The sequence below is a fragment of the Aulostomus chinensis genome, chromosome 10 (assembly GCF_037954235.1).
Source record: "Aulostomus chinensis isolate RoL2024-O1b breed Wild chromosome 10, RoL_Achi_v1.0, whole genome shotgun sequence".
Classification (NCBI taxonomy): Eukaryota; Metazoa; Chordata; class Actinopteri; order Syngnathiformes; family Aulostomidae; genus Aulostomus; species Aulostomus chinensis.
Window position 1 is genome coordinate 486,944 of NC_141329.1, and position 15,572 is coordinate 502,515.

General features: G+C 48.7%; 1 protein-coding gene across 6 annotated transcripts in view; it reads left to right on the top strand.

Annotated features, from left to right (window-relative positions):
- Positions 1-15,572, top strand: part of grik4 (glutamate receptor, ionotropic, kainate 4) — a 262,496-nt gene that overhangs the window by 106,263 nt on the left and 140,661 nt on the right. For all 6 annotated transcript variants that reach the window (XM_086215336.1, XM_086215335.1, XM_086215338.1 and 3 more), the window contains one exon: positions 11,568-11,700. In XM_086215336.1, the coding sequence (XP_086071462.1) occupies positions 11,619-11,700 (82 nt within the window). In that variant the 5' untranslated portion in view covers positions 11,568-11,618. The remainder of the gene's footprint in view (positions 1-11,567; positions 11,701-15,572) is intronic.

Genomic DNA, 15,572 nt, shown 5'->3' on the forward strand with positions numbered 1-15,572 from the left:
CATTTACTTGTGTGCATTTACTTGTGTGCATTTACTTGTGTGCATTTACTTGTGTGCATTTACTTGTGTGCACATCGTGACCATGCAGCGCTTGGAGGTCATGGAAGTGTCAAGTATTTGAAAAGTGCGTGTCTATAAAACACAGAGGTGACATTTATTTGCCCAAAGGATTCATGGACAGACATTTGGTGTCAGACCTCTGGACTTACTGTTAATGAAATTAGCTTTCCAGGGTTCATTAGCTAATAATAGCTGCCTGTAAAGCAGCTGCAGCCCTGTGATTGGCTGGCAGCATTTAAACCTGCTACGCGGTCTGTGCAAACCTGACTCAGCCATGTAAATGTCACACATACTGAACAATATCTTTTGCAGGATTTATGATTTTACAATTTTGGTCCCGTTTATAAATCACTTATTTAAATACACAAGCTGGTTAATTTCAGAGTTCAGCTCAGCAGCCAGAAGATAAACCTGCAGTCACACACAGCAGCTGCTGGGGCTCCGCCTTAGTTCCTGGGCTTTTGATGAGGAATGAACACGGTAATATTCTGATGAAGAAGCCATAAGGTGTCTTTTCTGGTACTATTAGGTGCTGAAGTCCTGCTGGGAAGTCTTTGTCATATCTGGAAGACTTAATTTTATTTTCTGCAAAGAATGATGTTTTCAACAGCAGCCCTGTGGACTTAAAATCTCAGAGAATCAATGAACCACCTGCCTGTGTATCTTTTATTAGCCAAATGCTTGAAATGTGCTCATGCAGCATAAATACTGAATAATTATGATGAGAACGACCCAGTCACCCAGCTCCCTGTATCCCTTGAGTGGCTGCATTATTCCTCTTATGAATTTGCTATTTCAATTTCATTTTTATAGGGCACCAAGCCTAGTTCCATACGCCTGGAGGAGCCCACGACATGCAGGAATCAAATACAGTGATAGCAGGTCGCTTTAGCAGCTCCAGCTGATACTTATCAGCGACACGTAGAGGGTGTGCCTGGTGACACCAGAGTGACAAGCAGCTACACTCCATCACTCGGTGCTGATTCTGAGATCAAGTTTGCTTCCTTCCAGTGGGTTCAGAGCTCAGTCTGCCGGGGGCTGATCTCAGGCTGTAGCTGCCTGGTGCTGATGCCCTTGTTTCTGCTGCAGTGTCAGACAGTTCACCCCCCCCCCCCCACCCAGAGCCTTCTATCAGATGTATCAGCTGAGCCTTTCTCTCACATCCATTCATCCGTGATTCTTCCACTCATCCCCCTTCCTTTCATGCCTCCTCTTGCTCTGATTTCTGCCAGTGGTGAGGTCACTCTCCCTGCTTCCTCCACGCCACTCACAAACACACGTGATGGGATGTGAAGAATCCACCTCAGCAGCGTAGCAGCATGCAAGCACACAGCCCTGTGCAATGTAAATAGGGCTAGTAATGACATAATGTGCTTTACAAGTCCTTACGACAAACTCAAAGGCCACAGTCCAAAGGAAATTCAAATGCAAAAGTGTGAACTTGCATATAGTGTACTCCAAATTGAGCGAGCTCTTGAGTACTGCAGCAGAGAAATGTTGATAATTATGTAGTGCTGTGTTGGATAATACAACATCTTGTTTCACTTCTTTCAGTTGCTAAATGGTGGTTGAAGCTGTAGTTGTTGGTTGCAGCTGTAGTTGGTGGTTGCAGCTGGTTGTTGTAGTTGTAGTTGCAGCTGGTTGTAATTGTAGTTGCAGCTGGTTGTTGTAGTTGCAGCTGGTTGTAGTTGGTGGTTGTAGCTGGTTGTAGTTGGTGGTTGCAGCTGGTTGTTGTAGTTGCAGCTGGTTGTAGTTGGTGGTTGTAGCTGTTTGTAGTTGGTAGTTGCAGCTGGTTGTTGTAGTTGCAGCTGGTTGTAGTTGGTGGTTGTAGCTGTTTGTAGTTGGTGGTTGCAGCTGGTTGTTGTAGTTGCAGCTGTTTGTAGTTGGTGGTTGCAGCTGGTTGTTGTAGTTGCAGCTGGTTGTAGTTGGTGGTTGTAGCTGTTTGTAGTTGGTGGTTGCAGCTGGTTGTAGTTGGTGGTTGCAGCTGGTTGTAGTTGGTGGTTGCAGCTGGTTGTTGTAGTTGCAGCTGGTTGTAGTTGGTGGTTGTAGCTGTTTGTAGTTGGTGGTTGCAGCTGGTTGTTGTAGTTGCAGCTGGTTGTAGTTGGTGGTTGTAGCTGTTTGTAGTTGGTGGTTGTAGCTGGTTGTAGTTGGTGGTTGTAGCTGGTTGTAGTTGGTGGTTGCAGCTGGTTGTTGTAGTTGCAGCTGGTTGTACTTGGTTGTTGTGGTTGGTTGTTGTTGGTGGTTGCAGCTGGTTGTAGTTGGTGGTTGTAGCTGTTTGTAGTTGGTGGTTGTAGCTGGTTGTAGTTGGTGGCTGCAGCTGGTTGTAGTTGGTGGTTGTAGCTGTTTGTAGGTGGTGGTTGCAGCTGGTTGTAGTTGGTGGTTTTAGCTGTTTGTAGTTGGTGGTTGTAGCTGGTTGTAGTTGGTGGTTGTAGCTGGTTGTAGTTGGTGGTTGTAGCTGGTTGTAGTTGGTGGTTGCAGCTGGTTGTTGTAGTTACTTCGAGAGGGGCCAGGCATATTTTCAGGATGGTGTAAGGTCACTCTAGTTCTTCTATTGATTGAAAAAATCACATCTGTTTTGCATCTCGGAGACTCCACACCGACCGCCTCCCCTCCAGGAATGATGCTCCCACTTGAACATAAAGATTTGTCTTTGTTCTTTTAAGAGTGAGCTTGGAAACATTCCAGTTAAACTATTCAAATTTATTTTTTTAAAACTGTACAACAACATACAATAAAGCATCACAAGGTATGAGTCAAGTCTTTGTACACGAATGTCTCTTGGGCCAAAGAGGATGCAGCTATTTTTCTACACATAAAATTGTGCCTTTAGAATAACCCATCAGCTATTTGAAAGATATGCTCATCAAACTTACCTTCAGAAGGATCCCGACCTGGCAGAGTGAACAACAATGTGAAGGTCCACCTTTGCTGCTCTGGGATCAGTGCTAGCAACACAATGACTGAGCTTCACAATAGAGAATTACGCACACACAGTTTTCTATATCTGAAGACGAACTTTTCCAGTCCAGAATAACTTGTTTTATGGGCCAAGTTGATGGAATCTCCTGGATGAGCGTTGAAACCTGCACACCAACCGCAGACTTCCTGATCATGAGCTGCAGCACCATCAGACCAGCTTCAGTTGGCACTGCACTGCACTGACAAGGAGACCAAAGTGGTTTGGTGTTAATAAAGTGTGTGTTTGCTGCTGGGAGATGTCAGGCTGGCTGTGACAGTCCAGTTCATTCCAAAGTAAAACTCTCCGGTCACTTCAGGGAACTGAACAATGCAGCAGCAGCGGCAGATATTTCTCATCTACAAGTCCTTCCACCATTGTTCTCTGTGGTGTCGAGACACTTCAGCAGGCACACAAACAACTCTTTGAACTTGATGCAAATATTCACCCAAGAAGTATAGAAAGCACATGCATATTCATTTTGGTGCAGTTAGTGACAGTCTCAGGAACCTCCGTCAACACTGGTCACACATCGCTTATTTCCGTCCACAAGTAGCTTTCATGCTAGTTTAGAGCCTCCCAATGCAGCAGCACATGAATAAATGCAAATGTCTGCTTCTCATTATGCGTCCGACTTGCATTTGGTTCAAACTGTCAGTTTTAATGGTCCATTTGCAACTGAATTACTCAGTGTTTGAAGTTTGATTGACAGGTCTGATATTTGGATTTTGTAAACTGCTGGTCTGACAGGCGAGTCAACCAGCTGTCACTCCATCCTGTTCCGTCAGCGTTGATCCTCCTCATCTCGCCATGTTGAGACAGTGCAGACAACCTCAAGACTTGATCGTCAGACCAGGCCAGAACCTGTGTTGTAGCGTGTTTGATTATCCCCACGGAAATGGCTGGCTGTTTCCTGATTCATCAGATAATTGGTTTGAAGTTATGACCCATCCTCACTTCAGGAGCCCGGCGGGATGTTGTCCAACTTGATCTGGTGTCAATCGCAAGACAAATATAATTAAATCCTCAGATTTATCCAGAATGTTTCTAGACTGAGACTGAGCACACCAACTTCTCACCTTTAATAAGAATAAATAAATCAAGAGCTACTTGTCTCCTCGGCTTGTCTGGCAGCAAATATGAGAATCTTGACAGGGAATGGGGGGGCTGTGTGAGCATGTAATGAAGTGGCGTCCCTGCACGTAGTACCTTTTAGTATGTCTGAGAAAGCATGTCCAGCACGAAGGGTGGGTCTGAGATGAGGCGTGGCGCTGACTAACTGATGCTACACTTGAGGTGCTGTTCAGAGTCGCTCCTGCTAACTGATGAGTGAGAGGAAAGAATCCAACTGTGCTTCTCTCCTGATATTTCACACAAGGTGGAGTGTGACCCGCCACAAGGAGTCAGAACTCCTACAGCCTGGTGTCAAGAGGTGCCCAGGGAACTGCTGCTGGGGACTGGCAGGCAGCAGGATTCTATGTGAGGTCAGCCTTGGCTCACTGACTGACTACCACGTGTGTGTGTGTGTGTGTGGGGGGGGGGGGGGGGGGTGTCACCGGGGAAATTACAGCGCTTATATCCTTTACACCTGTCTGAGGTCAGAGTGTTGAGTCCGTGCACTGATGCGGTGAGGATGAGTGGTGGTCCTCCAGGTGCGTCGCTCTCATTGTAGCCCAATGATGCCAAACGTTCTCTCACATTCTCTAAAATAATATTGTGTGTGTGTGTGTGTGTGTGTGTGTGTGTGTGTGTGCACGCGCCGAGCCTTGTTGCTACTGTCACTCTTGAGTAGATATTAAAAGTGTTCTTAGTTCCCAAGACTTCCAGCTTTGCATTGGAGAGAGAGAACCCAAATTCTCCGGCACATTATTCTCACATAAATACTACCGTCCATGTTTTTGGCATATTTCTGCAGTTCCATGCGACTGACACCAGCTGCACTTCTTTAAATCTGTGTAAATGAAGTTTTGAGTTTTGACCTGACTGAGCTTGGGTGATGTACCAGCCACTTTCTCAGTTTCGTCTGTCCCGGTGCTCTCAGATCTCTGCCTCCTCCTCAGACGTGCTCTCAAAGTCGAGTGAAAACTTGAAACTTAATACCTAGTTCTTTTTAAAAATAAATGTCAAGTACTGCATCTACAATATACTTCTCATACTATATCAAGAGGCTTCTCCCTGTTTTTAAAAGCTTGTGCAGAACTCTGATTACACTGCAGTTCCATTTTCTCTGATTTCATCTCACGTCAGCCTGCGCTGGCTTTTCTGTGTGAGACGAAACAAAGGGGGAGTTACACTGGCCAGCATTTTATTTCCCGATGCTCAGCCTATTCAGTATTCAGGGGAGGCTTGCACTGAAAACAACTCTATACAGTATGATTGCCTGTCTCTACCTATTCATGCCAACTCACGGTAAAAGAAATCTCCTGTATTGTTCTCTTCATTCCTCCACAATCCAGCCGCTGCAGTGGGACTTTAAAATTGTTATATTCTGAGGCTCTGGAAGAATCACAGCGATTCTATTGTCATGAGGCTTTTGTCCAGTATTTCAGTGTCACAGGATATAAAAATATCTATAAACACTGTATTTCCTGTCCAAATTGAACATGAAACATGTCTGCTGAGATCCACTGTGTTAACTCCAGCTAACATAATATACAGACGTCGATAAAGTGGAAATACATGCAAATTTACCAGGGTGGCAGGAAGGGAGTCAGTTTAAAGATGTGGGAAGTACATCTGATCACTGACGGTTTTACTGCTGAAAAAATCTGAGCTGCTAAACGTTATTAATCCAGTTTTGGTCGACAAAATTAAGACGAGACGGAGGAACGAGATTAAGACTGTTGGAATGCGTGGAACATGCAGTGAAACTACTACTACTACAGTAGTACTACTGTAGTAGGTGTATATTTACAGGGTTTTCTTTTCACCTGTGAGTTCCTGTTTCACTGCATGTTCCACGCATTACTACAGTAGTACTACTGTAGTACTACTGCTATCAGGTCACTTCTACGACAGTAGAACTACTGCAATTAGGCCACCTCGACTGCTGTCATACTTCTGCCATGATGTCACTTCTATCACAGTCGTACTTGTGCCATTAAGGCACTTCTACTACAGTAGTACTATACAGTACTAGTGGTGCGAACTCTTCGCCCAGCTGAACTAACCCTGGCACCATTTGGGCTCCAGATTCTTGTGAAGAACTCAAGAGTTCATGTTGGGCCTGACTGACAAGAGGGTCTTGATCTCAGCGACGCGGCGAGTTGAACTGAGCACATGAGGATGATGATCCCGTATCTGTCGATCCCGTCCTCGCCGTCTTTGCACAGCTGGTGTCTTCACTCCTGCTGCAGCAACAACAGTCTGTCCCTGTGAGCAGTGAGGCTTTGAGCTGAGAGTGAAGAACTGGTGGAGCCGTGGTGGAGCCGCTCCTGCATCACACTGGTGGTTATCAGTTGTGAGTTCATTGCTGACAACATGCTGCTGAGGAATCAGCCTAATTGAACAATAAGGCAGAGTAATCCTCTTGTGTGCGTAATGATGCAAGCAATTTTCATTCCTCAATTAATTTTGGAACAGGCCTTTCGCTCAATGCTGTTTTTGTTTCTCTCCCCCTCATAGAAGCTGGAGGGAGAAACTTTTGACAGCTGTTATTTGCATAGTTTACCTAGACGAGGTCTGTGAAATGGTTGGGATGCAGATGGTCCCATCCAGCTGCCCCGGGATTCTGAGGACTTATTACCCATCATCACGCTGCTAAATGTTACCTAAATACCAACAAAATAAACCGCGGGCGTCAGGTAGAAGTTCACTTGCTGTGTTGGAGAACTCTCGTCATCAAAATTGATCTTCATTGAAGGTGAATAAATGCAGCTGAACAAAAGGCAGTAGCAGCCCAAGTGAACAGTTTCAAGGTGTAGGGACACACACACACACACACACACTCAGCCTGGCGCTGCTGCTGTTATTCCTTTACAGTGACTAACACTGCCTGAGAGGCCTCGCATAAACAACCTGTGTATTAAAATGGACGGTAGCTGTGGAAATACTTAAAACTTAAATTTAACTTCGCTCTAAACCGAGGAGGACCAAACAACAAAGCATGTGCATATTCTGAAATTTGAGAGCAACACTCACACCCTCAACAGAGGCACCGAGAAGTTCAAACTATGTGTATATGGAATATGTCGGTAGCTATCAACAAACTAACAACATCCTGAAACGAGGCCATCACTTATTACCTCAAAAAAACTTGAATCTTCAGATTTGCTCTACCTCTTGTCCTCCCATGGCTCAAGAAGTCCATTTGCTCTGTTTTTGCACTGGAGGCTTAAACTTGTCACATAATACTTGTGTATCCTGATTACTGGTCCAGGATCAGCCTCCAAAATAAAATATTACCTCCCACATTAAACCCTGAGATACAAACACTTTGATGAGCGAATGATAGAATCAGTGTCCCAAGTTCTCCTGCACAGTAAAGGTCCAGCAGCTCCAGTGAGACAACCTTGCGACCATCGCCCCCCCCCCCCCCCCAGCCTGCACCCCAGCTGATGCGCTAACATTCCTACTGAGTCCTCGCTCACGCAAACCAGTGCACGTCATCTTGATGAAAATGACATTGTGACTGTTTCTACTTCTGGCTCCCGGCCTGCACAGAAATAGAAGCCAGCCGGTCCGGTCTGGCTGCACTAATCCTGCCCCCCCCCCCCCCCCAACAGACACACACACACACACACACACACACACACACACACACACACACACACACACACACACACACGTGTGCTGTCTGACATTTCCATGCTTCATCCGGCTCTCTCTATTTGGGTGTCTGAGTCCAAAGTGGCTGCTGTTATTTTCTGTCTGTGTTTGTGTGTAAAACTTCTACACCACCTCCACATTGACCTCTCTCACTTTTGTCATCTACAACTAAGCCAGCAGAAACCAGCAGAACCCTGCAGAACCCTGCAGAACCCTGCACTCTGTCATGATCCTGAAGCAGTACAACACCTGGAAACTGATTTCATGGCGCAACCCTAAATAAGACATAAAGTTACGTATGAAACTTCCTGAACTGAACAAACAGCAAATCTTGATGAGGCTTTAATCAGAGTGATTGACAGCACTGTTTTATCGATTCACACCTAGAATTGTAGTGAGGAACTGATGAGGTCTGCTGAGGTTTTTCTCATTTGTTTTGTTGGTGTCTCTACCTGCTGACAAACTTCGACAATAATCAACTCCTCACAAATTAATCAAGATGAAGTTTTCTTGATTACTGTCTGAAGTATAAATGTGATCAAAAATACACTTACTGGCCACTTTATTAGGCACACCTTGCTAGTTCCAGGTTGGACCCCCTTTTGCCTTCAGAACTGCCTTAACCCTTCATGGCACAGATTCAACAAGGTACTGGAAACGTTCCTCCGAGAGTTTGGTCCATATTGACATGATAGCTTCACGCAGTTGCTGCAGATTTGTCAGCTGCACATCCATCATGCGAATCTCCCGTTCCACCACATCCCAAAGGTGCTCTACTGGGTTGAGACCTGGAGACTGTGGAGGACAGTCACCTCATTGTCATGTTCAAGAAACCAGTCTGAGATGATTCCAGCTTCATGTCATGGTGTGTTATCCTGCTGGAAGTAGCCATCAGAAGATGGGTCCACTGTGGTCATCAAGGGATGAACGTGGTCAGCAACAAAACTCAGGTAGGCTGTGGTGTTGCACCGATGCTCAATTGGTACGAAGGGGCCCAAAGTGTGCCAAGAAAATATCCCCTCACCAGTACAGCCCCACCAGCAGCCTGAACCCTTGATCCAAGGCAGGATGGATCCATGCTTTCATGTCGCTGACGCCAAATTCTGACCCTACCATCCGAATGTCGCAGCAGAAATCCAGACTCATCAGACCAGCCAACGTTTTTCCAGTCTTCTGTCCCATTTTGGTGAGCCTGTGCGAGTTGTAGCCTCAGTTTTCTGTTCTTAGCTGACAGGAGTGGCACCTGGTGGGGTCTTCTGCTGCTGTAGCCCGTCTGCCTCAAGGTTCGACGTGTTGTGTGTTCAGATGCTCTTCTGCACACCTTGGTTGTAACCAGTGGTTATTTGAGTTCCTGTTGTCTTTCTATCAGCTGGAACCAGTCTGGCCGTCCTCCTCTGACCTCTGGCACCAACAAAGCATTTTCGCCCTCAGAACTGCCGCTCACTGGATATTCTCTCTTTTTGGACCGTTCCCTGTAAACCCTCGAGATGGTTGAGCCTGAAAGTCCCAGTAGATCAGCAGTTTCTGAAACACTCAGACCAGCCCGTCTGGCACCGACCACCATGCCACGTTCAAAGTCACTTCAATCACCTTTCCTCCCCATTCTGATGCTCGGTTTGAACGCCAGCAGGTGGTCTTGACCATGTCTACATGCCTAAAGCCACTGAGTTGCTGCCATGTGATTGGCTGATTAGTAATTTGCGTTAACGAGCAGTTGGACAGGTGTGCCTAATAAAGTGGCCAGTGAGTGTAATTTCAATATTATGATAATTATTGCATCTGTCTGTCTGGTGCGATATTGGTTGAACACATCTGTGTCACTCAATCACTCAAACTGTGGCGTGTTGGAGGCGCGTTCCGGGTTCAGAACACGCATCACATCCTCCTCCTTCTCACATACTTCCAGGCCTGGAATATATCAGCCCGTCTTTGTCCACCTGCCAGGAACCATTGAAATCCTCCTAGATTCATGAGCTGCTTTGAATCCAGCAAGCTCAGAAGTAGCCAGAAACGTGTCCACATCTCAAGACGAAACAGTGGCCAATTAGAAGTCATTCATTATGTGAACGTAGAGCAGGGTCTCCTCTTCATTCAGACCAGCCCCCGACGAGGAGCTGCCCCCCCCCCAAGGCTCCAGTGTACATCATCATCCTCACTGCTGGAATAACAACCAACATCTCAGATTTACAATCTCTGCAGCCACAGTTTATCGCTGTTTTCTCCTCCCACCATTAATGTTTCAAGAGTCCATCTCTTTATTAATGACATGAAGAGCTGAGCCGAGTCGCTGAGTAGGGAAAGTCATGAATGTTACGTAAACACGATCATTTTAATAACCATCGAAACTCAAACTGACAAACTGTGCTTTCTGACACGGCTCACTATTTAAGGTACGAATGTTCTCTACTGGTGTTTCAACCAGAGAAGCATGACCTTCCCTTCGTGTGGAGTGTAGCTTGATGGGAACAGTGGCCCAACTTCCTGTTGGTGACAAACAGTTTCTCCTTACTGCTCATCGCCTTGATTAAACCAAATGTGGGTTTTTAAAAGTCCAAAAAATGAACTGTCAGAACCACAATAGTGGAACAGAACTGTGACAGGAGAACTGAAGGACACCCGAGCCAGTAAATGTACATGACAGTAACACTGGACAGGCCTCCACTTCCAGCCGGCTCCTCCGTGTCAGCCAGACCTCGCAGCTGGAGGCACACTGTGTGCATGACCGGCTTGAATTTGTCTGTAAAGACTCCAGACACTGGAGGCCTGCACTGGGCAAGCAGCTCAGACCTGGACTGGAACATGTTGACGCGAAGGAGAGGGCTCACCATCGATGTGGGGTTGTGGTGTGAGCAGAACACCACCAGTTCACATGTGGATCTTACACTTTCAGCCAGTCAGGGTTCTGATTGACAGCCGGGATGTCCGACTGAGATGACAGTCAGGGTTCTGATTGACAGCCGGGATGTCCGACTGAGATGAAAGTCAGGGTTCTGATTGACAGCCGGGATGTCCAACTGAGATGACAGTCAGGGTTCTGATTGACAGCCGGGATGTCCGACTGAGATGAAAGTCAGGGTTCTGATTGACAGCCGGGATGTCCGACTGAGATGAAAGTCAGGGTTCTGATTGACAGCCGGGATGTCCAACTGAGATGACAGTCAGGGTTCTGATTGACAGCCGGGATGTCCGACTGAGATGACAGTCAGGGTTCTGATTGACAGCCGGGATGTCCGACTGAGATGACAGTCAGGGTTCTGATTGACAGCCGGGATGTCCGACTGAGATGACAGTCAGGGTTCTGGCCCCACCTCCCAATAATGGGCTCCTCACTCATTGACTGACATGTTTCCTCTTGGTTCAAATGGTCCTAGACTGAAGGACTGTCGAGTCCCGTGTCGACACCAGTGTAGGACAAGCATCGTAGCACCAGTGCTACAATGTGCTTCATTCTTCTTGTCGTGTCTGTATTTACCTTGAAGCTCACTTAGCCACCACCTGTTGATGGAAATTAGCAGCATCAACAAACCTGACTTGATGGATATTTACTCGTACAGTGGAGGAAGATCTCCATCTGTGACATATTGCATCATTTACCTGATAATGCAGAGAGGCCTAAAGGACAAGGCCTGCAATTCCCCTTGGTAACAGTTTCACACACTCACTAATACTCCCTGACTCCCAGCATGCAACGGGAGTGCAGCTGTATCACTGTGCTGCTGGCTGCTGCGTGTCTCTGGGTGCTGGATGATGTATAAAAAGTTTGCTCTGCTCTGTGTGTTTTCAGGTGGCTGTGACAGGGGCACCCCGGGGCAGGACCCATGAGGAGTCATAGAAGATGCTCACAGTCTGGGCGCTTCTGCTCCTCTTAGCCATGTGGGTGACGAGCACCTCTGGTGGCCCGCTCTCCTTCAGAATAGGTACGCTGCTACAGACACAGTGGCACGCTGCCTCCACACCCACACGTCTTAGCTTGGTTCACAGGCGACTTCTACTGGAAATTCAGAAACCATATGAGTTAATGGATTTTCCTGTTCATGTTAATTGAAAACTCACTGAATGGATAATTTTCCATTTGTAATACAGATTAAATGCAATCACTGAGATTAAACGTGAGCTCAAACTGATGGTTCACTTGAACTTCACAGCCGCTCAAACTGGGGGAAGACATTTCCTGACGAGTGTTGAGGAAAACTGCTCATCTACATGTGACTGAAGTTCCAGCAGGCGAGGAAGAGGCATTTGTGGACGGAACTCAGTGCTAATTGGCTCTTAAACACTCCACAAACATGCTGCTGAGATTTTAAGGTTAGAGAGGAAGTCTGAGCGGAACCCATTCGACCTGAGCTGTCTTTGTCCTGAGGTGAAGCCAATTAGCTGTCCAATCAAAATATCCTTGGAAAATACACACCATATACTTTATACCTTTATTATAGGTTCTTGATTGTTTCAGAATTTTTGAAATAAGGTTAAATTCATCAAGGTCTCCGTTGTTCCAGCTGGATGACGAGTCTCTTCAAAACTCTCTTAAAGAGTCAGGACATCGGCCAAGGTTGAAACGGACCAGACTCCAGAGTTCTACGTTCTCCTGAGCTGCCAGAGTCTCGCTAACCAGTAGCAGTCACTCCTCTGTTACTATCCTCCAGCCAGCAGGTTGCTGACACGCCATCACCTGCTCTGTAACAGCCTTGTTTGTGAAAACGTCTGTAGTTTCCGTGGGCTTGCTCGTCTCCCCGGTGATGACAACGTCACGAAGCTGCAGTCATGCAGGTTCCTGCGTGTTCAGTCGATCGACTGTCGTCTTTGAACCTCGTCTTTCACGCCTGGGTACCGGTCAGAGGTTTCTCTGCAGTAGGTCAGCGGCCCCTCGTCCCTCTAGCCTTAGGACACGCCTCCTGGTGGATAAATGGAGAGCAGCTCCATGTCTGGCGCCTCCCCTGTCCCTCTTACTGCTGTCCACCCGTGGAGGAGGTCCTCTGTCCTCCATGGAGGAGGTGCTTTGTCCTCTGTCCTCCATCCTCTGTCCTCCATGGAGGAGGTGCTCTGTCCTCTGTCCTCCATGGAGGAGGTGCTCTGTCCTCTGTCCGCAGGTGGAGGAGGTGCTCTGTCCTCTATGGAGGAGGTGCTCTGTCCTCTGTCCTCCATGAAGGAGGTGCTCTGTCCTCCATCCTCTGTCCTCCATGGAGGAGGTGCTCTGTCCTCTATGGAGGAGGTGCTCTGTCCTCCATCCTCTGTCCTCCATGGAGGAGGTGCTCTGTCCTCTGTCCGCAGGTGGAGAATGTGCTCTGTCCTCTGTCCTCTATGGAGGAGGTGCTCTGTCCTCTGTCCGCAGGTGGAGAATGTGCTCTGTCCTCTGTCCTCTATGGAGGAGGTGCTCTGTCCTCTATGGAGGAGGTGCTCTGTCCTCCGTGAAGGAGGTGCTCTGTCCTCCATCCTCTGTCCTCCATGGAGGAGGTGCTCTGTCCTCTGTCCGCAGGTGGAGAATGTGCTCTGTCCTCTATGGAGGAGGTGCTCTGTCCTCTGTCCTCTATGGAGGAGGTGCTCTGTCCTATGTCCTCCATGGAGGAGGTGCTCTGTCCTCCATCCTTTGTCCTCCATGGAGGAGGTGCTCTGTCCTCTGTCCTCCATCCTCTGTCCTCCATGGAGGAGGTGCTCTGTCCTCTGTCCGCAGGTGGAGAATGTGCTCTGTCCTCTATGGAGGAGGTGCTCTGTCCTCTGTCCTCCATGGAGGAGGTGCTCTGTCCTCCATCCTCTGTCCTCCATGGAGGAGGTGCTCTGTCCTCCATCCTCTGTCCTCCATGGAGGAGGTGCTCTGTCCTCTGTCCTCCATCCTCTGTCCTCCATGGTGGAGGTGCTCTGTCCTCTGTCCGCAGGTGGAGAATGTGCTCTGTCCTCTGTCCTCTATGGAGGAGGTGCTCTGTCCTCTGTCCGCAGGTGGAGAATGTGCTCTATCCTCTGTCCTCTCTGGAGGAGGTGCTCTGTCCTCTGTCCTCCATGGAGGAGGTGCTCTGTCCTCCATCCTCTGTCCTCCATGGAGGAGGTGCTCTGTCCTCCATCCTCTGTCCTCCATGGAGGAGGTGCTCTGTCCTCTGTCCTCCATCCTCTGTCCTCCATGGAGGAGGTGCTCTGTCCTCTGTCCGCAGGTGGAGAATGTGCTCTGTCCTCTGTCCTCTATGGAGGAGGTGCTCTGTCCTCTATGGAGGAGGTGCTCTGTCCTCTGTCCTCCATGAAGGAGGTGCTCTGTCCTCCATCCTCTGTCCTCCATGGAGGAGGTGCTCTGTCCTCTGTCCGCAGGTGGAGAATGTGCTCTGTCCTCTGTCCTCTATGGAGGAGGTGCTCTGTCCTCTGTCCGCAGGTGGAGAATGTGCTCTGTCCTCTGTCCTCTATGGAGGAGGTGCTCTGTCCTATGTCCTCCATGGAGGAGGTGCTCTGTCCTCCATCCTCTGTCCTCCATGGAGGAGGTGCTCTGTCCTCTGTCCTCCATCCTCTGTCCTCCATGGAGGAGGTGCTCTGTCCTCTGTCCGCAGGTGGAGAATGTGCTCTGTCCTCTATGGAGGAGGTGCTCTGTCCTCTGTCCTCCATGGAGGAGGTGCTCTGTCCTCCATCCTCTGTCCTCCATGGAGGAGGTGCTCTGTCCTCCATCCTCTGTCCTCCATGGAGGAGGTGCTCTGTCCTCTGTCCTCCATCCTCTGTCCTCCATGGAGGAGGTGCTCTGTCCTCTGTCCACAGGTGGAGAATGTGCTCTATCCTCTGTCCTCTCTGGAGGAGGTGCTCTGTCCTCCATCCTCTGTCCTCCATGGAGGAGGTGCTCTGTCCTCCATCCTCTGTCCTCCATGGAGGAGGTGCTCTGTCCTCTGTCCTCCATCCTCTGTCCTCCATGGAGGAGGTGCTCTGTCCTCTGTCCGCAGGTGGAGAATGTGCTCTGTCCTCTGTCCTCTATGGAGGAGGTGCTCTGTCCTCTGTCCGCAGGTGGAGAATGTGCTCTATCCTCTGTCCTCTCTGGAGGAGGTGCTCTGTCCTCTGTCCTCCATGGAGGAGGTGCTCTGTCCTCCATCCTCTGTCCTCCATGGAGGAGGTGCTCTGTCCTCCATCCTCTGTCCTCCATGGAGGAGGTGCTCTGTCCTCTGTCCTCTGTCCGCAGGTGGAGAATGTGCTCTGTCCTCTGTCCTCTATGGAGGAGGTGCTCTGTCCTCTGTCCGCAGGTGGAGAATGTGCTCTATCCTCTGTCCTCTCTGGAGGAGGTGCTCTGTCCTCTGTCCTCCATGGAGGAGGTGCTCTGTCTTTATCTCTGTCATGTTGCGTCCTGGATGGATAATTAGGCCTGTTGGCCTGCTTTTGCTTTTCTTCGAATGTCATCGCTACACAGCCCCACTCTCCTTTGTGTTTGTGTGTGCAAACCCCCACCCCACTACCAACTCGGTGCCATTTGCGCTCCAGGAGATGGTATTTAACATGGCGGTCCCTCGAGTCCTGCCTGGCTGGCATAATGTCACTGTCTGGCCTCCTCTCAAGGTATCACGGCCAAAAACCACCTCCCGCCCGGCCACGTTCCCGCCAGACTGAGCAGCAGCCAGCGGCAACCTCAGCTGAGCCGAGCCTGGACCCGGTCTCTGGCTCTGCTGTGCTGCTGGCAGTCCAGATAGACGGACTTTTGTTTGCAAATGAGGTCGATGATGACAGTACCAGTTTCTGACTGGCTGTTGTGTCATGGAGGACAAATGTCCCACGATTCAGCCACCAGTAGTGTAGTAGTGTGGTGTCACATGCGGCTGGAAACACTCAAACAGGCCAA